Consider the following 17,500-nt stretch of genomic DNA (forward strand, 5'->3'; position numbering starts at 1 on the left):
TCCAGCTGTAATGACATTGTGTGTACTGAGCAGTGTGTGATGAGCGCCCACTTTGATAAGAAGGTTCGATTCTGGGACATCAGGTTAGTCCTAATGACATCACAGATTTTCAAAATAAAAGACTAGAGTTCATCAGGAAGCAACATGAAACTGAGACTGTATAAAAACGTGATCCCCAGCAGCTCGATGTCATGTTTGTGTGTTTGTCGTGGAGCAGATCGGAGAGTATAGTCCGGGAGCTCGAGCTGCAGGGCAGAGTCACATCTTTAGACCTAAACCACGACCGCAGTGAGCTGCTGACCTGCTCCAGAGACGACCTGCTCAAGATCATAGACCTGCGCACCAACGCCGTCAGACAGACGTTCAGGTGATACACACACCAGGTCCTAACCCTGTGAGGACTGACTCACTGCTGGAGACACACTCTGGAGGACACTGGAGGAACTGCAGTTTGTGATTCTTCTGTGTTGGCTCCTTTGTTTTAACACTGGAGGTCTAATCTCTGTGTGTGTGTGTGTGTGTGTGTGTGTGTGTGTGTGTGTGTTCAGTGCTCAGGGTTTCAAGTGTGGAGCAGACTGGACCAGAGTGACCTACAGGTGAGTCCTTCAGTCTGAACTTGTTGAGTCTCTTTGTAACACGATGTGGAGCACAAACACACGAGAAGATCAGCATCAACTGAAAACTGTGTGTGTGTGTGTAGTCCTGACGGGGCCTACGTGGTCGGAGGATCAGCTGATGGCGCTCTGTACGTCTGGAATGTTCTGACGGGGAAAGTGGAGCGGACTCTAGACCGAAACCACAAGTAAGAAGTGATCAGCCATAAGAGTGTGATGTCATAAACAGGAGCCAGTCAGCTCAGAGTGACGCTGTGACATCACTGATTCATTAATACCTCCCAGGTGATGATGTCACTGATTATGATGATGTCACTGTGTCTGCAGCTCAGCCATCAACGCGGTGTCCTGGTCCCCGTCCGGGTCGTTCGTGGTCAGCGTGGAGAAAGGAAGCAAGGCCATCCTGTGGTCTGACATGTGATTGGCTGATGGAGCTGAGGGGCGGAGTCACAGCAGGACATGTGTGTGTGTGGGAGATATAAATGAGTCGATCAGCTGATCAGTCAGACTGACTTTATCTTTGTCACGTTTGGAGGACGACTTGTATACGCCATCCTGGGACCGCCGCGTCTATCTCAGCGGCCATCTTGGATTAAGGAGGACTTTAAAGAAGCGTAAAGAAGGAGATGAACGTGACAAACATTTTATAAATATATATGATCTTATGACTGTTCATGTGACAGGTGATAAACAGAGCGGTTACCATGGCAACAGATGGACAAACGCTCTGAAGGACCGCCTCCTCCTCTCCTCACCTTGTCGGAGAAGAGGTAAGGAGGAGAGGAGATGACTCGTGTGTTTGTGAGCTGATAAAAAATAAAACACATCTGTGCTCTTCATGGTTTATATGTCTTTATATTTGTTTGGTGGTTCAACCTGTGGCTGTGGTCCTCCTGAGGGCCGCTCATTAGCTAATGATAGCCAAACAACATTAATACAGAAGTCAGCAACTAATTCCTAACAGTCTGTTAGACCTTAAAGCTCAGTATTTCAAAATAAATGTGAGTGTTACGGTTGACCATCTTCAGGCTCCTCCCCCCCGCTCCACGTGAATATTAATTAACCGTGTGTGACTGAGTGGCTGTGTGACTGTGTGTGTGACTGAGTGGCTGTGTGACTGTGTGTGTGACTCTGTGAGTGTGACTGTGTGTGACTGAATGACTGTGTGTGACTGAATGACTGTGTGTGACTGAATGACTGTGTGTGACTGTGTGTGTGACTGTGTGTGACTGTGTGTGTGACTGAGTGTGACTGTGTGTGACTGTGTGTGACTGTGTGTGACTGAATGACTGTGTGTGACTGTGTGTGTGACTGAGTGTGTGACTGTGTGTGACTAAGTGACTGTGTGTGTGACTGTGTGTGACTGAATGACTGTGTGTGACTGTGTGTGACTGTGTGTGTGACTGTGTGTGACTGTAAGTGACTGAGTGACTGTGTGTGTGACTGTGTGACTGTGTGTGACTGAGTGACTGTGTGTGTGACTGTGTGTGACTGTGAGTGACTGTGTGTGACTGAGTGACTGTGTGAGTGACTGTGTGTGACTGTGAGTGACTGTGTGTGTGACTGTGTGTGACTGTGAGTGACTGTGTGTGACTGTGAGTGACTGTGTGTGTGACTGTGTGTGTGACTGTGTGACTGTGTGTGTGACTGTGAGTGACTGTGTGTGTGACTGTGAGTGACTGTGTGTGTGACTGTGAGTGACTGTGTGTGTGACTGTGAGTGACTGTGTGTGTGACTGTGAGTGACTGTGAGTGACTGTGTGTGACTGTGAGTGACTGTGTGTGACTGTGTGTGACTGTGTGTGACTGTGAGTGACTGTGTGTGACTGTGTGTGACTGAGTGACTGTGTGACTGTGTGTGACTGTGAGTGACTGTGAGTGACTGTGAGTGACTGTGTGTGTGACTGTGAGTGACTGAGTGACTGTGAGTGACTGTGAGTGACTGTGAGTGACTGTGTGTGACTGTGTGTGACTGTGTGTGACTGTGTGTGGCTGTGTGTGACTGTGTGTGACTGTGTGTGACTGTGTGTGACTGTGTGTGACTGTGTGTGGCTGTGAGTGACTGTGAGTGACTGTGTGTGACTGTGTGTGACTGTGTGTGACTGTGTGTGGCTGTGTGTGACTGTGAGTGACTGTGTGTGACTGTGTGTGACTGTGTGTGACTGTGTGTGGCTGTGAGTGACTGTGTGTGACTGTGTGTGACTGTGAGTGACTGTGTGTGACTGTGTGTGACTGAGTGACTGTGTGACTGTGAGTGACTGTGTGTGACTGTGTGTGACTGAGTGACTGTGTGACTGTGTGTGACTGAGTGACTGTGTGACTGTGAGTGACTGTGAGTGACTGTGAGTGACTGTGTGACTGTGTGTGACTGAGTGGCTGTGTGTGACTGAGTGACTGACTGTGTGACTGTGAGTGACTGTGTGTGACTGTGAGTGACTGTGTGTGACTGTGTGTGACTGTGTGTGACTGTGTGTGACTGTGTGTGACTGTGAGTGACTGTGTGTGACTGTGAGTGACTGTGAGGCTGTGTGTGACTGTGAGTGACTGTGTGTGACTGTGAGTGGCTGTGAGTGGCTGTGAGTGACTGTGTGTGACTGAGTGGCTGTGAGTGTGACTGTGAGTGACTGTGAGTGACTGTGTGTGACTGTGAGTGACTGTGTGTGTGACTGTGTGTGACTGTGAGTGACTGTGTGTGACTGTGAGTGACTGTGAGTGACTGTGTGTGACTGTGAGTGACTGTGAGTGACTGTGAGTGACTGTGAGTGACTGTGTGTGACTGTGAGTGACTGTGTGTGATTGTGAGTGACTGTGAGTGACTGTGAGTGACTGTGAGTGACTGTGAGTGACTGTGTGTGACTGTGAGTGACTGTGTGTGACTGTGAGTGACTGTGAGTGACTGTGAGTGACTGTGAGTGACTGTGTGTGACTGTGTGTGACTGTGAGTGACTGAGTGACTGAGTGACTGTGTGTGACTGAGTGACTGACTGAGTGACTGACTGAGTGACTGTGAGTGACTGTGAGTGTGACTGTGAGTGACTGTGAGTGACTGTGAGTGACTGTGTGTGACTGTGTGTGACTGTGTGTGACTGTGAGTGACTGAGTGACTGAGTGACTGTGTGTGACTGTGTGACTGTGAGTGACTGTGTGACTGTATGACTGTGTGTGACTGTGTGACTGTGTGTGACTGAGTGGCTGTGTGTGACTGAGTGACTGACTGTGTGACTGTGTGGCTGTGAGTGACTGTGAGTGACTGTGTGTGACTGTGAGTGGCTGTGAGTGACTGTGTGTGACTGTGAGTGACTGAGGCTGTGTGTGACTGTGTGTGACTGTGAGTGACTGTGTGTGACTGTGAGTGACTGTGAGTGGCTGTGAGTGACTGTGTGTGACTGTGTGTGACTGTGAGTGACTGTGTGTGACTGTGAGTGACTGTGTGTGACTGTGAGTGGCTGTGAGTGGCTGTGAGTGACTGTGAGTGACTGTGAGTGGCTGTGAGTGACTGTGTGTGACTGTGTGTGACTGTGAGTGACTGTGTGTGACTGTGAGTGGCTGTGAGTGACTGTGTGTGACTGTGTGTGACTGTGAGTGACTGTGAGTGACTGTGAGTGACTGTGTGTGACTGTGTGTGGCTGTGAGTGACTGTGTGACTGTGAGTGACTGTGAGGCTGTGAGTGACTGTGTGTGACTGTGAGTGACTGTGAGGCTGTGAGTGACTGTGTGTGACTGTGAGTGACTGTGTGTGACTGTGAGTGACTGTGTGTGGCTGTGTGTGACTGTGTGTGACTGTGAGTGGCTGTGAGTGACTGTGTGTGACTGTGAGTGGCTGTGTGTGACTGTGTGTGGCTGTGAGTGACTGTGTGTGACTGTGAGTGGCTGTGAGTGGCTGTGTGTGACTGTGTGTGGCTGTGAGTGACTGTGTGACTGTGAGTGACTGTGAGGCTGTGAGTGACTGTGTGTGGCTGTGAGTGACTGTGAGTGGCTGTGTGTGACTGTGAGTGACTGTGAGTGACTGTGTGTGACTGTGAGTGACTGTGAGGCTGTGAGTGACTGTGAGTGACTGTGTGTGACTGTGAGTGGCTGTGAGTGACTGTGTGACTGTGTGTGACTGTGTGTGACTGTGAGTGGCTGTGAGTGACTGTGAGTGACTGTGTGACTGTGTGTGACTGAGTGGCTGTGTGTGACTGAGTGACTGTGAGTGACTGTGAGTGACTGTGTGTGACTGTGTGTGACTGTGTGTGGCTGTGAGTGACTGTGTGTGACTGTGTGTGACTGTGAGTGACTGTGTGTGACTGTGAGTGACTGTGAGGCTGTGTGTGACTGTGTGTGACTGTGTGTGACTGTGAGTGACTGAGTGACTGAGTGACTGTGTGTGACTGAGTGACTGACTGAGTGGCTGTGTGTGTGACTGTGTGACTGTGAGTGACTGTGTGACTGTATGACTGTGTGTGACTGTGTGACTGTGTGTGACTGAGTGGCTGTGTGTGACTGAGTGGCTGTGTGTGACTGAGTGACTGACTGTGTGACTGTGTGTGACTGTGTGGCTGTGAGTGACTGTGAGTGACTGTGTGTGACTGTGAGTGACTGAGGCTGTGTGTGACTGTGTGTGACTGTGAGTGACTGTGTGTGACTGTGAGTGGCTGTGAGTGACTGTGTGTGACTGTGTGTGACTGTGTGTGACTGTGAGTGACTGTGAGTGACTGTGAGTGACTGTGAGTGACTGTGTGTGACTGTGAGTGGCTGTGAGTGGCTGTGAGTGACTGTGTGTGACTGAGTGGCTGTGAGTGTGACTGTGAGTGACTGTGAGTGACTGTGTGTGACTGTGAGTGACTGTGAGTGACTGTGAGTGACTGTGAGTGACTGTGAGTGTGACTGTGAGTGACTGTGAGTGACTGTGTGTGACTGTGAGTGACTGTGAGTGACTGTGAGTGACTGTGAGTGTGACTGTGAGTGACTGTGAGTGACTGTGAGTGACTGTGAGTGACTGTGTGTGACTGTGTGTGACTGTGTGTGACTGTGAGTGACTGAGTGACTGAGTGACTGTGTGTGACTGAGTGACTGACTGAGTGACTGACTGAGTGACTGTGAGTGACTGTGAGTGACTGTGAGTGTGACTGTGAGTGACTGTGAGTGACTGTGAGTGACTGTGTGTGACTGTGTGTGACTGTGTGTGACTGTGAGTGACTGAGTGACTGAGTGACTGTGTGTGACTGTGTGACTGTGAGTGACTGTGTGACTGTATGACTGTGTGTGACTGTGTGTGACTGAGTGGCTGTGTGTGACTGAGTGACTGACTGTGTGACTGTGTGTGACTGTGTGGCTGTGAGTGACTGTGAGTGACTGTGAGTGACTGTGTGTGACTGTGAGTGACTGTGAGTGACTGTGTGTGACTGTGAGTGGCTGTGAGTGACTGTGTGTGACTGTGAGTGACTGAGGCTGTGTGTGACTGTGTGTGACTGTGTGACTGTGTGTGACTGTGAGTGGCTGTGAGTGACTGTGTGTGACTGTGTGTGACTGTGAGTGACTGTGAGTGACTGTGAGTGACTGTGAGTGACTGTGAGTGACTGTGTGTGGCTGTGAGTGACTGTGTGTGACTGTGAGTGACTGTGAGGCTGTGAGTGACTGTGTGTGACTGTGAGTGACTGTGTGTGACTGTGAGTGACTGTGTGTGGCTGTGTGTGACTGTGTGTGACTGTGAGTGGCTGTGAGTGACTGTGTGTGACTGTGAGTGGCTGTGTGTGACTGTGTGTGGCTGTGAGTGACTGTGTGTGACTGTGAGTGGCTGTGAGTGGCTGTGTGTGACTGTGTGTGGCTGTGAGTGACTGTGTGACTGTGAGTGACTGTGAGTGACTGTGTGTGGCTGTGAGTGACTGTGTGTGACTGTGTGAGGCTGTGAGTGACTGTGAGTGGCTGTGTGTGACTGTGAGTGACTGTGAGTGACTGTGTGTGACTGTGAGTGACTGTGAGGCTGTGAGTGACTGTGAGTGACTGTGTGTGACTGTGAGTGGCTGTGAGTGACTGTGTGTGACTGTGTGACTGTGTGTGACTGAGTGACTGTGTGACTGTGAGTGGCTGTGAGTGACTGTGAGTGACTGTGTGACTGTGTGTGACTGAGTGGCTGTGTGTGACTGAGTGACTGACTGTGTGACTGTGAGTGACTGTGTGTGACTGTGTGTGACTGTGTGTGGCTGTGAGTGACTGTGTGTGACTGTGTGTGACTGTGAGTGACTGTGTGTGACTGTGAGTGACTGTGAGGCTGTGTGTGACTGTGTGTGACTGTGTGTGACTGTGAGTGACTGAGTGACTGTGTGTGACTGAGTGACTGACTGAGTGGCTGTGTGTGTGACTGTGTGACTGTGAGTGACTGTGTGACTGTATGACTGTGTGTGACTGTGTGACTGTGTGTGACTGAGTGGCTGTGTGTGACTGAGTGGTTGTGTGTGACTGAGTGACTGACTGTGTGACTGTGTGTGACTGTGTGGCTGTGAGTGACTGTGTGTGACTGTGAGTGGCTGTGAGTGACTGTGTGTGACTGAGGCTGTGTGTGACTGTGTGTGACTGTGAGTGACTGTGAGTGGCTGTGAGTGACTGTGTGTGACTGTGTGTGACTGTGAGTGACTGAGGCTGTGTGTGACTGTGTGTGACTGTGAGTGACTGTGTGTGACTGTGAGTGGCTGTGAGTGACTGTGTGTGACTGTGTGTGACTGTGAGTGACTGTGAGTGACTGTGAGTGACTGTGAGTGACTGTGTGTGACTGTGAGTGACTGTGAGGCTGTGAGTGACTGTGTGTGACTGTGAGTGACTGTGTGTGACTGTGAGTGACTGTGTGTGACTGTGAGTGGCTGTGAGTGACTGTGTGTGACTGTGAGTGGCTGTGTGTGACTGTGTGTGGCTGTGTGTGACTGTGTGTGACTGTGAGTGGCTGTGTGTGACTGTGTGTGGCTGTGAGTGACTGTGTGTGACTGTGTGTGGCTGTGAGTGACTGTGTGACTGTGAGTGGCTGTGTGTGACTGTGAGTGGCTGTGTGTGGCTGTGTGTGACTGTGTGTGGCTGTGAGTGACTGTGTGACTGTGTGTGGCTGTGAGTGACTGTGTGACTGTGAGGCTGTGAGTGACTGTGTGTGACTGTGTGTGGCTGTGTGTGACTGTGAGTGGCTGTGTGTGACTGTGAGTGGCTGTGTGTGACTGTGTGTGGCTGTGAGTGACTGTGTGTGGCTGTGAGTGACTGTGTGACTGTGAGGCTGTGAGTGACTGTGTGTGACTGTGAGTGGCTGTGAGTGACTGTGTGTGACTGTGAGTGGCTGTGTGTGACTGTGAGTGGCTGTGTGTGACTGTGTGTGACTGTGAGTGGCTGTGTGTGACTGTGTGTGGCTGTGAGTGACTGTGTGTGACTGTGTGTGGCTGTGAGTGACTGTGTGACTGTGAGGCTGTGAGTGACTGTGAGTGACTGTGTGTGACTGTGAGTGACTGTGAGGCTGTGAGTGACTGTGTGTGACTGTGTGTGACTGCGTGAGACTGTGAGTGACTGTGTGTGACTGTGAGGCTGTGAGTGACTGTGTGTGACTGTGTGTGACTGCGTGAGACTGTGAGTGACTGTGTGTGACTGTGAGGCTGTGAGTGACTGTGTGTGACTGTGTGTGACTGCGTGAGACTGTGAGTGACTGCGAGTGACTGCGAGTGACTGTGAGGCTGTGAGTGACTGCGTGAGACTGCGTGTGACTGCGAGTGGCTGCGAGTGACTGCGAGTGACTGCGTGTGACTGCGTGTGACTGCGAGTGGCTGCGAGTGGCTGCGAGTGACTGCGAGTGACTGCGTGTGACTGCGTGGCTGCGAGTGACTGCGAGTGACTGCGAGTGACTGCGTGGCTGCGAGTGACTGCGTGAGACTGCGAGTGGCTGCGAGTGGCTGCGAGTGACTGCGAGTGACTGCGTGTGACTGCGTGGCTGCGAGTGACTGCGAGTGACTGCGAGTGACTGCGTGGCTGCGAGTGACTGCGTGGCTGCGAGTGGCTGCGAGTGACTGCGAGTGACTGCGTGGCTGCGAGTGGCTGCGAGTGACTGCGAGTGACTGCGTGGCTGCGAGTGACCACATAACGAGGTCAAAGCGGGGACGCTAACCCGTGTTCAAACCGATTTTGCTAGCGTCACATTTACTCTTCCACTATTAAAAACTGGAGCTTTCAAACGGTCATTTTGGTCAAACTACAACTTCCACTGGTTTTAATTGAATAAAGTTGATGAAATGATATTTATTGAATTACAATATAACCATTTCACTCACCTGTAACAACGTGACGTCTTCTCCAGCTGAAAGACATCATGATGTTACCTTTACTCCTGAACTGATAGATCGAGTATAACCAATCAAGTCATATAAAGTCTACTAGAATTGTTTTCATTAAACTTATTCAAAGTGTTTTTACATTGTGTTTAGTTCATATTCTGAATTAACTTAATAATTTGATTTAATCTAAAATATAATTGGTCACAAAGTTTAATTGAATTGTTTTGATTTTATTTAGTTAATACATTTTACCCAAAAATGGAGCTTATCTTTTATATCTTTTATTAACTCTAATCAGCTGATCTGGAACCAGAAACTCTAGGATCAGTAGTTTTCTGTTTGATGAACACGAGCAAATACACACGATCAGCCTGGAAGTGTTTTCATTATTTAATCTACTCATCATCATCGCCACACAGGTTCAGGGATCACAGAAACATCATTAAGATACAACCAAACAAACCGGTTGAACAGTTACCTGTTACCTGTCCAGGTAAAAATTATCAGTCATATTTAGCTGACAGATATCTTCAGCCAATCACAGCCCAGCAGGGCGGGACTGGGTGGAGTCATACCTGGATTCTTTCTACAGCTCAAGCTAACCTCTGAGATGAGCCCAGACTACAGGAGCTGCTCAGGCTCAACATTCATTTTGAGTAAATGGAAAAAACACAGGAGAATACTTTCTTCTTCTTCTGTTCTGTAATCTGTTTAAACTTCAGCAGCTGTTGATTCATTAACAGAAAAATGTAAAGCAGACTTTCAGCATGTCTTCATGCAGAGTTTAAAACAGCATGACTCTGTATTCACACTGACAGGAAACAGGAAGCTGACTCTCCAAAATAAAACCCATACCATAAGTTGTCTTATTGGTGGTTCATAGTACTAAAGGGGCGGGGCCTTTCTGTTCACATGTGGATGTCTTATTGGTGGTTCATAGTACTAAAGGGGCGGGGCCTTTCTGTTCACATGTGGATGTCTTATTGGTGGTTCATAGTACTAAAGGGGCGGGGCCTTTCTGTTCACATGTGGATGTCTTATTGGTGGTTCATAGTACTAAAGGGGCGGGGCCTTGCTGGATGTTTGGCAGCACAAGGGGACAATGAATCGTACGGAAGTCCCCTGCAGCACTCTCCGGTGGTCCTGATGTGACTCCTCCCACCAGCATGTTCACTGAAGCTATTTGGATCCTCCTTCAGTCGTGGACCCCGTCATGCTGACCCAGCTGTACTCCCCCTCAGGGGGGCTCCCAAAGGGGACGGGGCTCCTCAGTGAGACCAGGTCACATGACTCAGGGTGGAGCAGGAATCCAGAGAAGGTGCTGCTCGACTCGGCGCCCGCGTACATCCCGTTAGTGACAGAGTTCTTCACCTGAACCCAGACCTGGTCCCCTCGGGCCAGGTGCAGGACCACGGAGTGTGACGTGGTCCCGAGGACTTTGGGGTCAGTCGTTATTACAACTGGTCTGAAGTTGTGGAACAGACCCACTTTAAGAACTCGCTCATGGACTGTCAGATGGAAGCTGAACACATACGTTCCGTTAATGGGGGCGGTGTAGAGTCCGGACACTGGGTCGTACCCCCCCTGTAGGTTGTAGAGGACTTTTGAAAACACCACAGGGGCATTGGGTGGGGGGTAGCTGGTCTCAAGTCCTGCAGAGAAGGCTGACTGGATTGGGGGCATGCAGGGACCAGGAGGACCCATCATCCCCATGGGCCCCATGTCCCCCTGTGGACCCTGAGGACCTGATACCCCCACCTGACCCTGGTTCCCCATGTCCCCTTTGCCACCCTTGGGCCCTGGAGCCCCATCTCCACCATCGGTACAATTGCAGTCCCCAGGGGATCCTGACTCTCCTTTCCCACCCACAGATCCAGGGACTCCTGGGACCCCGACCTCACCCATGTCCCCTTTTGGACCCTTAGACCCTGTCAGTCCAGGACGGCCAGGCAGACCTCTGGATCCTGAAGGGCCAGGTAGACCAGGTGGTCCTGGGGGGACATGGCTGGAGTCACAGGACTCTGGACAGACCCCATCGTCTCCTTTTGGACCCTGTACCCCTGAGCGGCCCTCCAGACCTGGTTCACCTTTGTCTCCTGCAGGACCACAGAAACAAGATCAGATCAGAGACCTATACTGCAGCCAGTCAGCAGGGGGAGCTCCAAATGTTTTGGCTTTGGCAAATTTTTTACGATCTACATCTACGATCTGGACCAGGACGGTCCCTTAAGAACGGGTCCAGTCTCATCTCTGATGCTCACCTTTGAACCCTCGGCCTCCTTTGGCGCCGGTGAATCCCTGCGTTCCTTGCTCGCCCTTCTCGCCTTCCTCTCCTTTCTGTCCTGAAGGTCGAACACAAACACATCATCACCAGTTCACAAACAGGAAGTAGCAGCAAAGGATGATGGGTAATGTAGTACCTTTGATCCCTGCTCTGCCTACGAAACCTGGAGGACCTCTGAATCCCGTCATCCCTCTCCTCCCAGGACTTCCTGGACGTCCTGTGACAAACACGTAGCATGGTTACTGATGAGTTTTTATATTTCACTCAGACGGCGTCCTCTGCTCCTCCTCTCACCTGGCACGCCGCGCTCTCCGGGCTCTCCTTTAGGCCCTGGCTCGCTCCTGCACTGCGTGCACTGACAGTACCAGGGGAGCTGGTCTGGGGGGACCGGGACCTGTAGCAGGACCTGACAGTACTCTTCCAGGTCCAGGTCTCCAGGACCCGTCATGTTCTCTCCTTCAGGGAAAAACATACGCCCGGGACCATGCATGGGCAGGCCAGGAGGTGTGGGCGGAGCCTGGAGGGGGGACTCCGACATAGCCATGACAACGAAGAAGAGCCCGGACAACAGGAAGTTAAAGATGGTCATTTCTAGAGAGAGAGAGAGAGAGAGAGAGAGACAGACAGACAGACAGACAGACAGACAGACAGACAGACAGAGAATTAGATCCACACACACATTAAACACACACACATTTGACCGCCTGAGAGGTCACAAGAGGTCACTAGTTGTTCCTCCATGTCACTCTAATGTTAGAACCATCCTGAAGTGTGTGAGGCAGAGTGAGCCGGGCTTCAGACTTCTGTGGTGTTATAGAATCTTTAAAGATGAACACTCACCGAATCGTATGAAGTCTTCAAGTCACCTGAGGACTGGTCTCACCTGAGGACTGACAGCTGTTAATATAACACCCTGACCCCGCCCACTTGCTCCCCCCCACACACACACACACAGGTGTAAATGTGTGAACCTTAGTTTGAAAGTAGGCCTTTGTTTTGTTTTCTCTTTAATGCATGGAGTGACCTGATTACACACACAGGTATCACATCACAGACACACAGGTGTCACATCACACACACACACAAACCAACACACACACACACACACACAAACCAACACGTTATAGAGACGTATATGAAATGGGGGCCTGCAGGTACATGGGGTCTCAGGTGTGATCATTTGTGATTGACATGTGGGGAGCAGCAGTCTGACCGTTACAGTTCTGGTCCTCAAGTGGATCTGTTTTCACACCTGAGCACACACCTGAGGTGAGGACATTGATCAGTGATCAGAATTAAACCATGCACTCAATTTGCAACTCAGGTGTTCTGATCGATGACAGGTAGAGAGCCCTCAGGTGTTCTGATTCAGGTAGAGAGCCCTCAGGTGTTCTGATTCAGGTAGAGAGCCCTCAGGTGTTCTGATTCAGGTAGAGAGCCCTCACGTGTTCTGATACAGGTAGAGAGCCTTCAGGTGTTCTGATACAGGTAGCGAGCCCTCAGGTGTTCTGATACAGGTAGAGAGCCCTCACGTGTTCTGATACAGGTAGAGAGCCTTCAGGTGTTCTGATACAGGTAGCGAGCCCTCAGGTGTTCTGATACAGGTAGAGAGCCCTCACGTGTTCTGATACAGGTAGAGAGCCTTCAGGTGTTCTGATTCAGGTAGAGAGCCCTCAGGTGTTCTGATACAGGTAGAGAGCCCTCGGAAGATCTGATACAGGTAGAGAGCCCTCAGGTGTTCTGATTGATGACAGGTAGAGAGCCCTCAGGTGTTCTGATTGATGACAGGTAGAGAGCCCTCAGGTGTTCTGATTCAGGTAGAGAGCCCTCACGTGTTCTGATACAGGTAGAGAGCCTTCAGGTGTTCTGATTCAGGTAGAGAGCCCTCAGGTGTTCTGATTGATGACAGGTAGAGAGCCCTCAGGTGTTCTGATTGATGACAGGTAGAGAGCCCTCAGGTGTTCTGATTGATGACAGGTAGAGAGCCCTCAGGTGTTCTGATACAGGTAGAGAGCCCTCAGGTGTTCTGATACAGGTAGAGAGCCCTCAGGTGTTCTGATTGATGACAGGTAGAGAGCCCTCAGGTGTTCTGATTGATGATAGGTAGAGAGCCCTCAGGTGTTCTGATTGATGACAGGTAGAGAGCCCTCAGGTGTTCTGATTGATGATAGGTAGAGAGCCCTCAGGTGTTCTGATTGATGACAGGTAGAGAGCCCTCAGGTGTTCTGATTGATGACAGGTAGAGAGCCCTCAGGTGTTCTGATACAGGTAGAGAGCCCTCAGGTGTTCTGATTGATGACAGGTAGAGAGCCCTCAGGTGTTCTGATTGATGACAGGTAGAGAGCCCTCAGGTGTTCTGATTGATGACAGGTAGAGAGCCATCAGGTGTTCTGATTGATGACATCTTGAACCTTTGTTCTCGGTCATGTGAAAGTGATGTTACTTGGCCCAGGTGGGTCAGTTCCCACCACCCAGCCCCTCTGTTTCTTATGTAAGGTGACCTGGTTTAGGACTTCAGAGGCCGTCCTCATAAAGCACCGGTGTAATTGAGACCCCCTCAGAGTGAAGCTCACCTGTCTGAAGCCTGTCACCTGATCCTGCTTCCACGCCGTGTCTATAGGTGAGACACTGAGGGAAACACCTGGGAACCGGGACGGGAGCCTCCATCTGGGTCACCTGGGGGGCCGCAGTTGTCATGGAGGGCAGCAGGAAGGACCGCTTGAGTACCTTGAACCCTGAATCCAGAACCCTGAACCCAGAACCCTGTTATTTATTTCAAACGCTCAGGATGTAACATCTGCCGTCAGAGCCATATCCGTAAAAACAATAATAAAAGACGATTTCGAGACTGGCGGGGCATCATTGGAGTTCTCCTGCTAAAGGTCTCTACTGGAGGTGTCTTCTGTTTCTTCAGATTCTGAATCTTTGAGGTCACTGTGGGAACGTGTTCTGGGGGGTTCACCTCGATCGCTTTACATGAACAACATTTCAAATGTTTCCATAGAACTTATTTTACACCTGTTCTAAATGTAACATACATACAGGTGCATTTATTCATGTGACCTATCCAAACATTTTGGAGAGAGGGTTATTCTGGATCCAGGACATAAGAGGTCACATCTCTGCTGTAGAAGCCTTTGGACTGCAGACACAGGCTCATATATTTATGTTTTTCTCTCTGATGTTTATGATGTCTTTGTCTACATTACTTCTTTGTTTACATTACGTCTTTGTCTACATTACTTCTTTGTCTACATTACTTCTTTGTTTACATTACGTCTTTGTCTACATTACTTCTTTGTCTACATTACTTCTTTGTCTACATTACTTCTTTGTTTACATTACTTCTTTGTTTACATTACTTTGTTTACATTACTTCTTTGTTTACATTACTTTGTTTACATTACTTTGTTTACATTACTTCTTTGTTTACATTACTTTGTTTACATTACTTTGTTTACATTACTTCTTTGTTTACATTACTTCTTTGTCTACATTACTTCTTTGTTTACATTACTTCTTTGTCTACATTACTTCTTTGTTTACATCACTTCTTTGTTTACATTACTTCTTTGTTTACACTTCTTTTTTTACATTACTTCTTTGTCTACATTACTTTGTTTACATTACTTCTTTGTTTACACTTCTTTGTTTACATTACTTCTTTGTTTACACTTCTTTTTTTACATTACTTCTTTGTCTACATCACTTCTTTGTTTACATTACTTCTTTGTTTACACTTCTTTGTTTACATTACTTCTTTGTTTACATTACTTTGTTTACATTACTTCTTTGTCTACATTACTTCTTTGTCTACATTACTTCTTTGTTTACACTTCTTTGTTTACATTACTTCTTTGTTTACATTACTTTGTTTACATTACTTCTTTGTTTACATTACTTTGTTTACATTACTTCTTTGTCTACATTACTTCTTTGTTTACATTACTTCTTTGTCTACATTACTTCTTTGTTTACATCACTTCTTTGTTTACATTACTTCTTTGTTTACACTTCTTTTTTTACATTACTTCTTTGTCTACATTACTTTGTTTACATTACTTCTTTGTTTACACTTCTTTGTTTACATTACTTCTTTGTTTACACTTCTTTTTTTACATTACTTCTTTGTCTACATCACTTCTTTGTTTACATTACTTCTTTGTTTACACTTCTTTGTTTACATTACTTCTTTGTTTACATTACTTTGTTTACATTACTTCTTTGTTTACATCACTTCTTTGTTTACATCACTTCTTTGTTTACATTACTTTGTTTACATTACTTCTTTGTTTACATTACTTCTTTGTTTACATTACTTTGTTTATATTACTTCTTTGTCTACATTACTTCTTTGTTTACATTACTTCTTTGTTTACACTTCTTTGTTTACATTACTTTGTTTACATTACTTCTTTGTTTACATTACTTCTTTGTTTACATCACTTCTTTGTTTACATTACTTCTTTGTCTACATTACTTCTTTGTTTACATTACTTCTTTGTTTACATTACTTTGTTTACATTACTTCTTTGTTTACATTACTTCTTTGTCTACATTACTTCTTTGTTTACATTACTTCTTTGTTTACATTACTTTGTTTACATTACTTCTTTGTCTACATTACTTCTTTGTTTACATCACTTCTTTGTTTACATTACTTCTTTGTTTACACTTCTTTTTTTACATTACTTCTTTGTTTACATTACTTCTTCGTTTACATTACTTTGTTTACATTACTTCTTTGTCTACATTACTTCTTTGTCTACATTACTTCTTTGTTTACACTTCTTTGTTTACATTACTTCTTTGTTTACATTACTTTGTTTACATTACTTCTTTGTTTACATTACTTCTTTGTCTACATTACTTCTTTGTTTACATTACTTCTTTGTTTACATTACTTTGTTTACATTACTTCTTTGTCTACATTACTTCTTTGTCTACATTACTTCTTTGTTTACATTACTTCTTTGTCTACATTACTTCTTTGTTTACATTACTTTGTTTACATTACTTCTTTGTTTACATTACTTCTTTGTCTACATTACTTTGTTTACATTACTTCTTTGTCTACATTACTTTGTTTACATTACTTCTTTGTTTACATTACTTTGTTCACATTACTTCTTTGTTTACATTACTTTGTTTACATTACTTCTTTGTCTACATTACTTTGTTTACATTACTTCTTTGTCTACATTACTTTGTTCACATTACTTCTTTGTTTACATTACTTTGTTTACATTACTTCTTTGTTTACATTACTTTGTTTACATTACTTCTTTGTTTACATTACTTCTTTGTCTACATTACTTTGTTTACATTACTTCTTTGTCTACATTGCTTTGTTTACATTACTTCTTTGTCTACATTACTTCTTTGTTTACATTACTTCTTTGTCTACATTACTTCTTTGTCTACATTACTTCTTTGTCTACATTACTTGCAGCATCTGTTAGTTTGGGGTGTTTCTTTATTTAGTTTGATTTCAGTTGTTATTGTTTATGTCCTGACCACCAGAGGTCAGTAAACGCCTCTCTCAGCTCGGCCTCTGTGCTATCGGGTCTCCGCCGCTGGGGGGCGCTCCCTCCCCTGGTCCTCCCGGGGGTCTGATGGCAGGATGGCGGAGGCAGGGGGATCGGAGTCAGCCGCGGCCCGGTGCCCGGAGGAGTCATCGGACAGCGAGCCGGAGCAGGAGCCCGGAAGCCCGCAGAAACTCATTCGAAAAGTGTCGACGTCTGGTCAGATCCGCAGCAAGGTAAGCCCGGGGACAGTCCGGAACCGGACCCGGGTCAGGGTCTGTTTTCATCCAGCGGGGCCGCCCGAGATCCCCCCTCTGCTCGCAAACACTGAACTCCATATTAAAATCTGTCCACTGAAACATCTCCAGCTGAGGTGACTAATGAAATGATAAATGAACTATCAGGACGATGTTTTCCGGATATACTGGGACCGTTAGATGATCCGGCTCACAGCAGTCAGCCCGGACATCACCGGGTTAATCATGAGTCCGGTTTGTAACGGGAGGAGACGGTGTACCTGAAGCCCGCTGAGGCAGCCTCAGCAGCCGGTGTGCAGCGCTCAGTTTCTCGGTGTTTGGATAGAAATCACGGCTGCTGCTGGATTTGGATGGAGCCGATCTTTAGAGAGGCTTTGGATGAACCGGGATCGAGTTTAGTTCCGGTTTAATCTACTCGGGTTTTTTATTTTTTTAGAGTTTTACTTTAATTAAGACGGATTTCTTTTGGGGTTTGGCTCTTCTGTTCGGGGTAAAGGCCACAGCTGTTTCTGTCCCGGTTAAACTTTCTCACTGGATGTTTCCTG

At 47.4% G+C, this 17,500-nt stretch overlaps 3 protein-coding genes across 6 annotated transcripts in view; 2 read left to right on the forward strand and 1 right to left on the reverse strand.

The window, feature by feature from the left end:
• atg16l1 (ATG16 autophagy related 16-like 1 (S. cerevisiae)) overlaps nucleotides 1-1,451 on the forward strand; it is a 20,375-nt gene extending 18,924 nt beyond the window's left edge. For all 4 annotated transcript variants that reach the window (XM_065960258.1, XM_065960259.1, XM_065960257.1 and 1 more), the window contains 5 exons: nucleotides 1-83; nucleotides 218-367; nucleotides 549-596; nucleotides 701-802; nucleotides 942-1,451. The exon at nucleotides 1-83 is cut by the window's left edge and continues 23 nt beyond it. In XM_065960258.1, coding sequence (XP_065816330.1) covers nucleotides 1-83; nucleotides 218-367; nucleotides 549-596; nucleotides 701-802; nucleotides 942-1,035 — 477 coding nt within the window. In that variant the 3' untranslated portion in view covers nucleotides 1,036-1,451. The remainder of the gene's footprint in view (nucleotides 84-217; nucleotides 368-548; nucleotides 597-700; nucleotides 803-941) is intronic.
• Nucleotides 1,452-9,266: 7,815 nt separating this feature from the next.
• On the reverse strand, nucleotides 9,267-13,126 carry LOC136180541 (complement C1q and tumor necrosis factor-related protein 9-like). Its single transcript, XM_065960699.1, has 5 exons — nucleotides 12,014-13,126; nucleotides 11,468-11,764; nucleotides 11,310-11,390; nucleotides 11,151-11,231; nucleotides 9,267-10,985 (listed from the first exon to the last, which is right to left on the reverse strand). The coding sequence occupies exons 2-5, from the start codon at nucleotides 11,760-11,762 to the stop codon at nucleotides 10,069-10,071; spliced, it is 1,374 nt and encodes a 457-aa protein (XP_065816771.1). The 5' UTR covers nucleotides 11,763-11,764; nucleotides 12,014-13,126; the 3' UTR covers nucleotides 9,267-10,068.
• Nucleotides 13,127-16,760: 3,634 nt separating this feature from the next.
• The window catches only part of LOC110005063 (diacylglycerol kinase delta), a 44,720-nt gene continuing 43,980 nt past the window's right edge, over nucleotides 16,761-17,500 (forward strand). Inside the window, 1 exon segment of the mRNA XM_065960372.1 lies at nucleotides 16,761-16,934. Within this exon segment, the coding sequence (XP_065816444.1) occupies nucleotides 16,797-16,934 (138 nt within the window). The 5' untranslated portion in view covers nucleotides 16,761-16,796.

The sequence above is a fragment of the Labrus bergylta genome, chromosome 11 (assembly GCF_963930695.1).
Source record: "Labrus bergylta chromosome 11, fLabBer1.1, whole genome shotgun sequence".
NCBI lineage: Eukaryota > Metazoa > Chordata > Actinopteri > Labriformes > Labridae > Labrus > Labrus bergylta.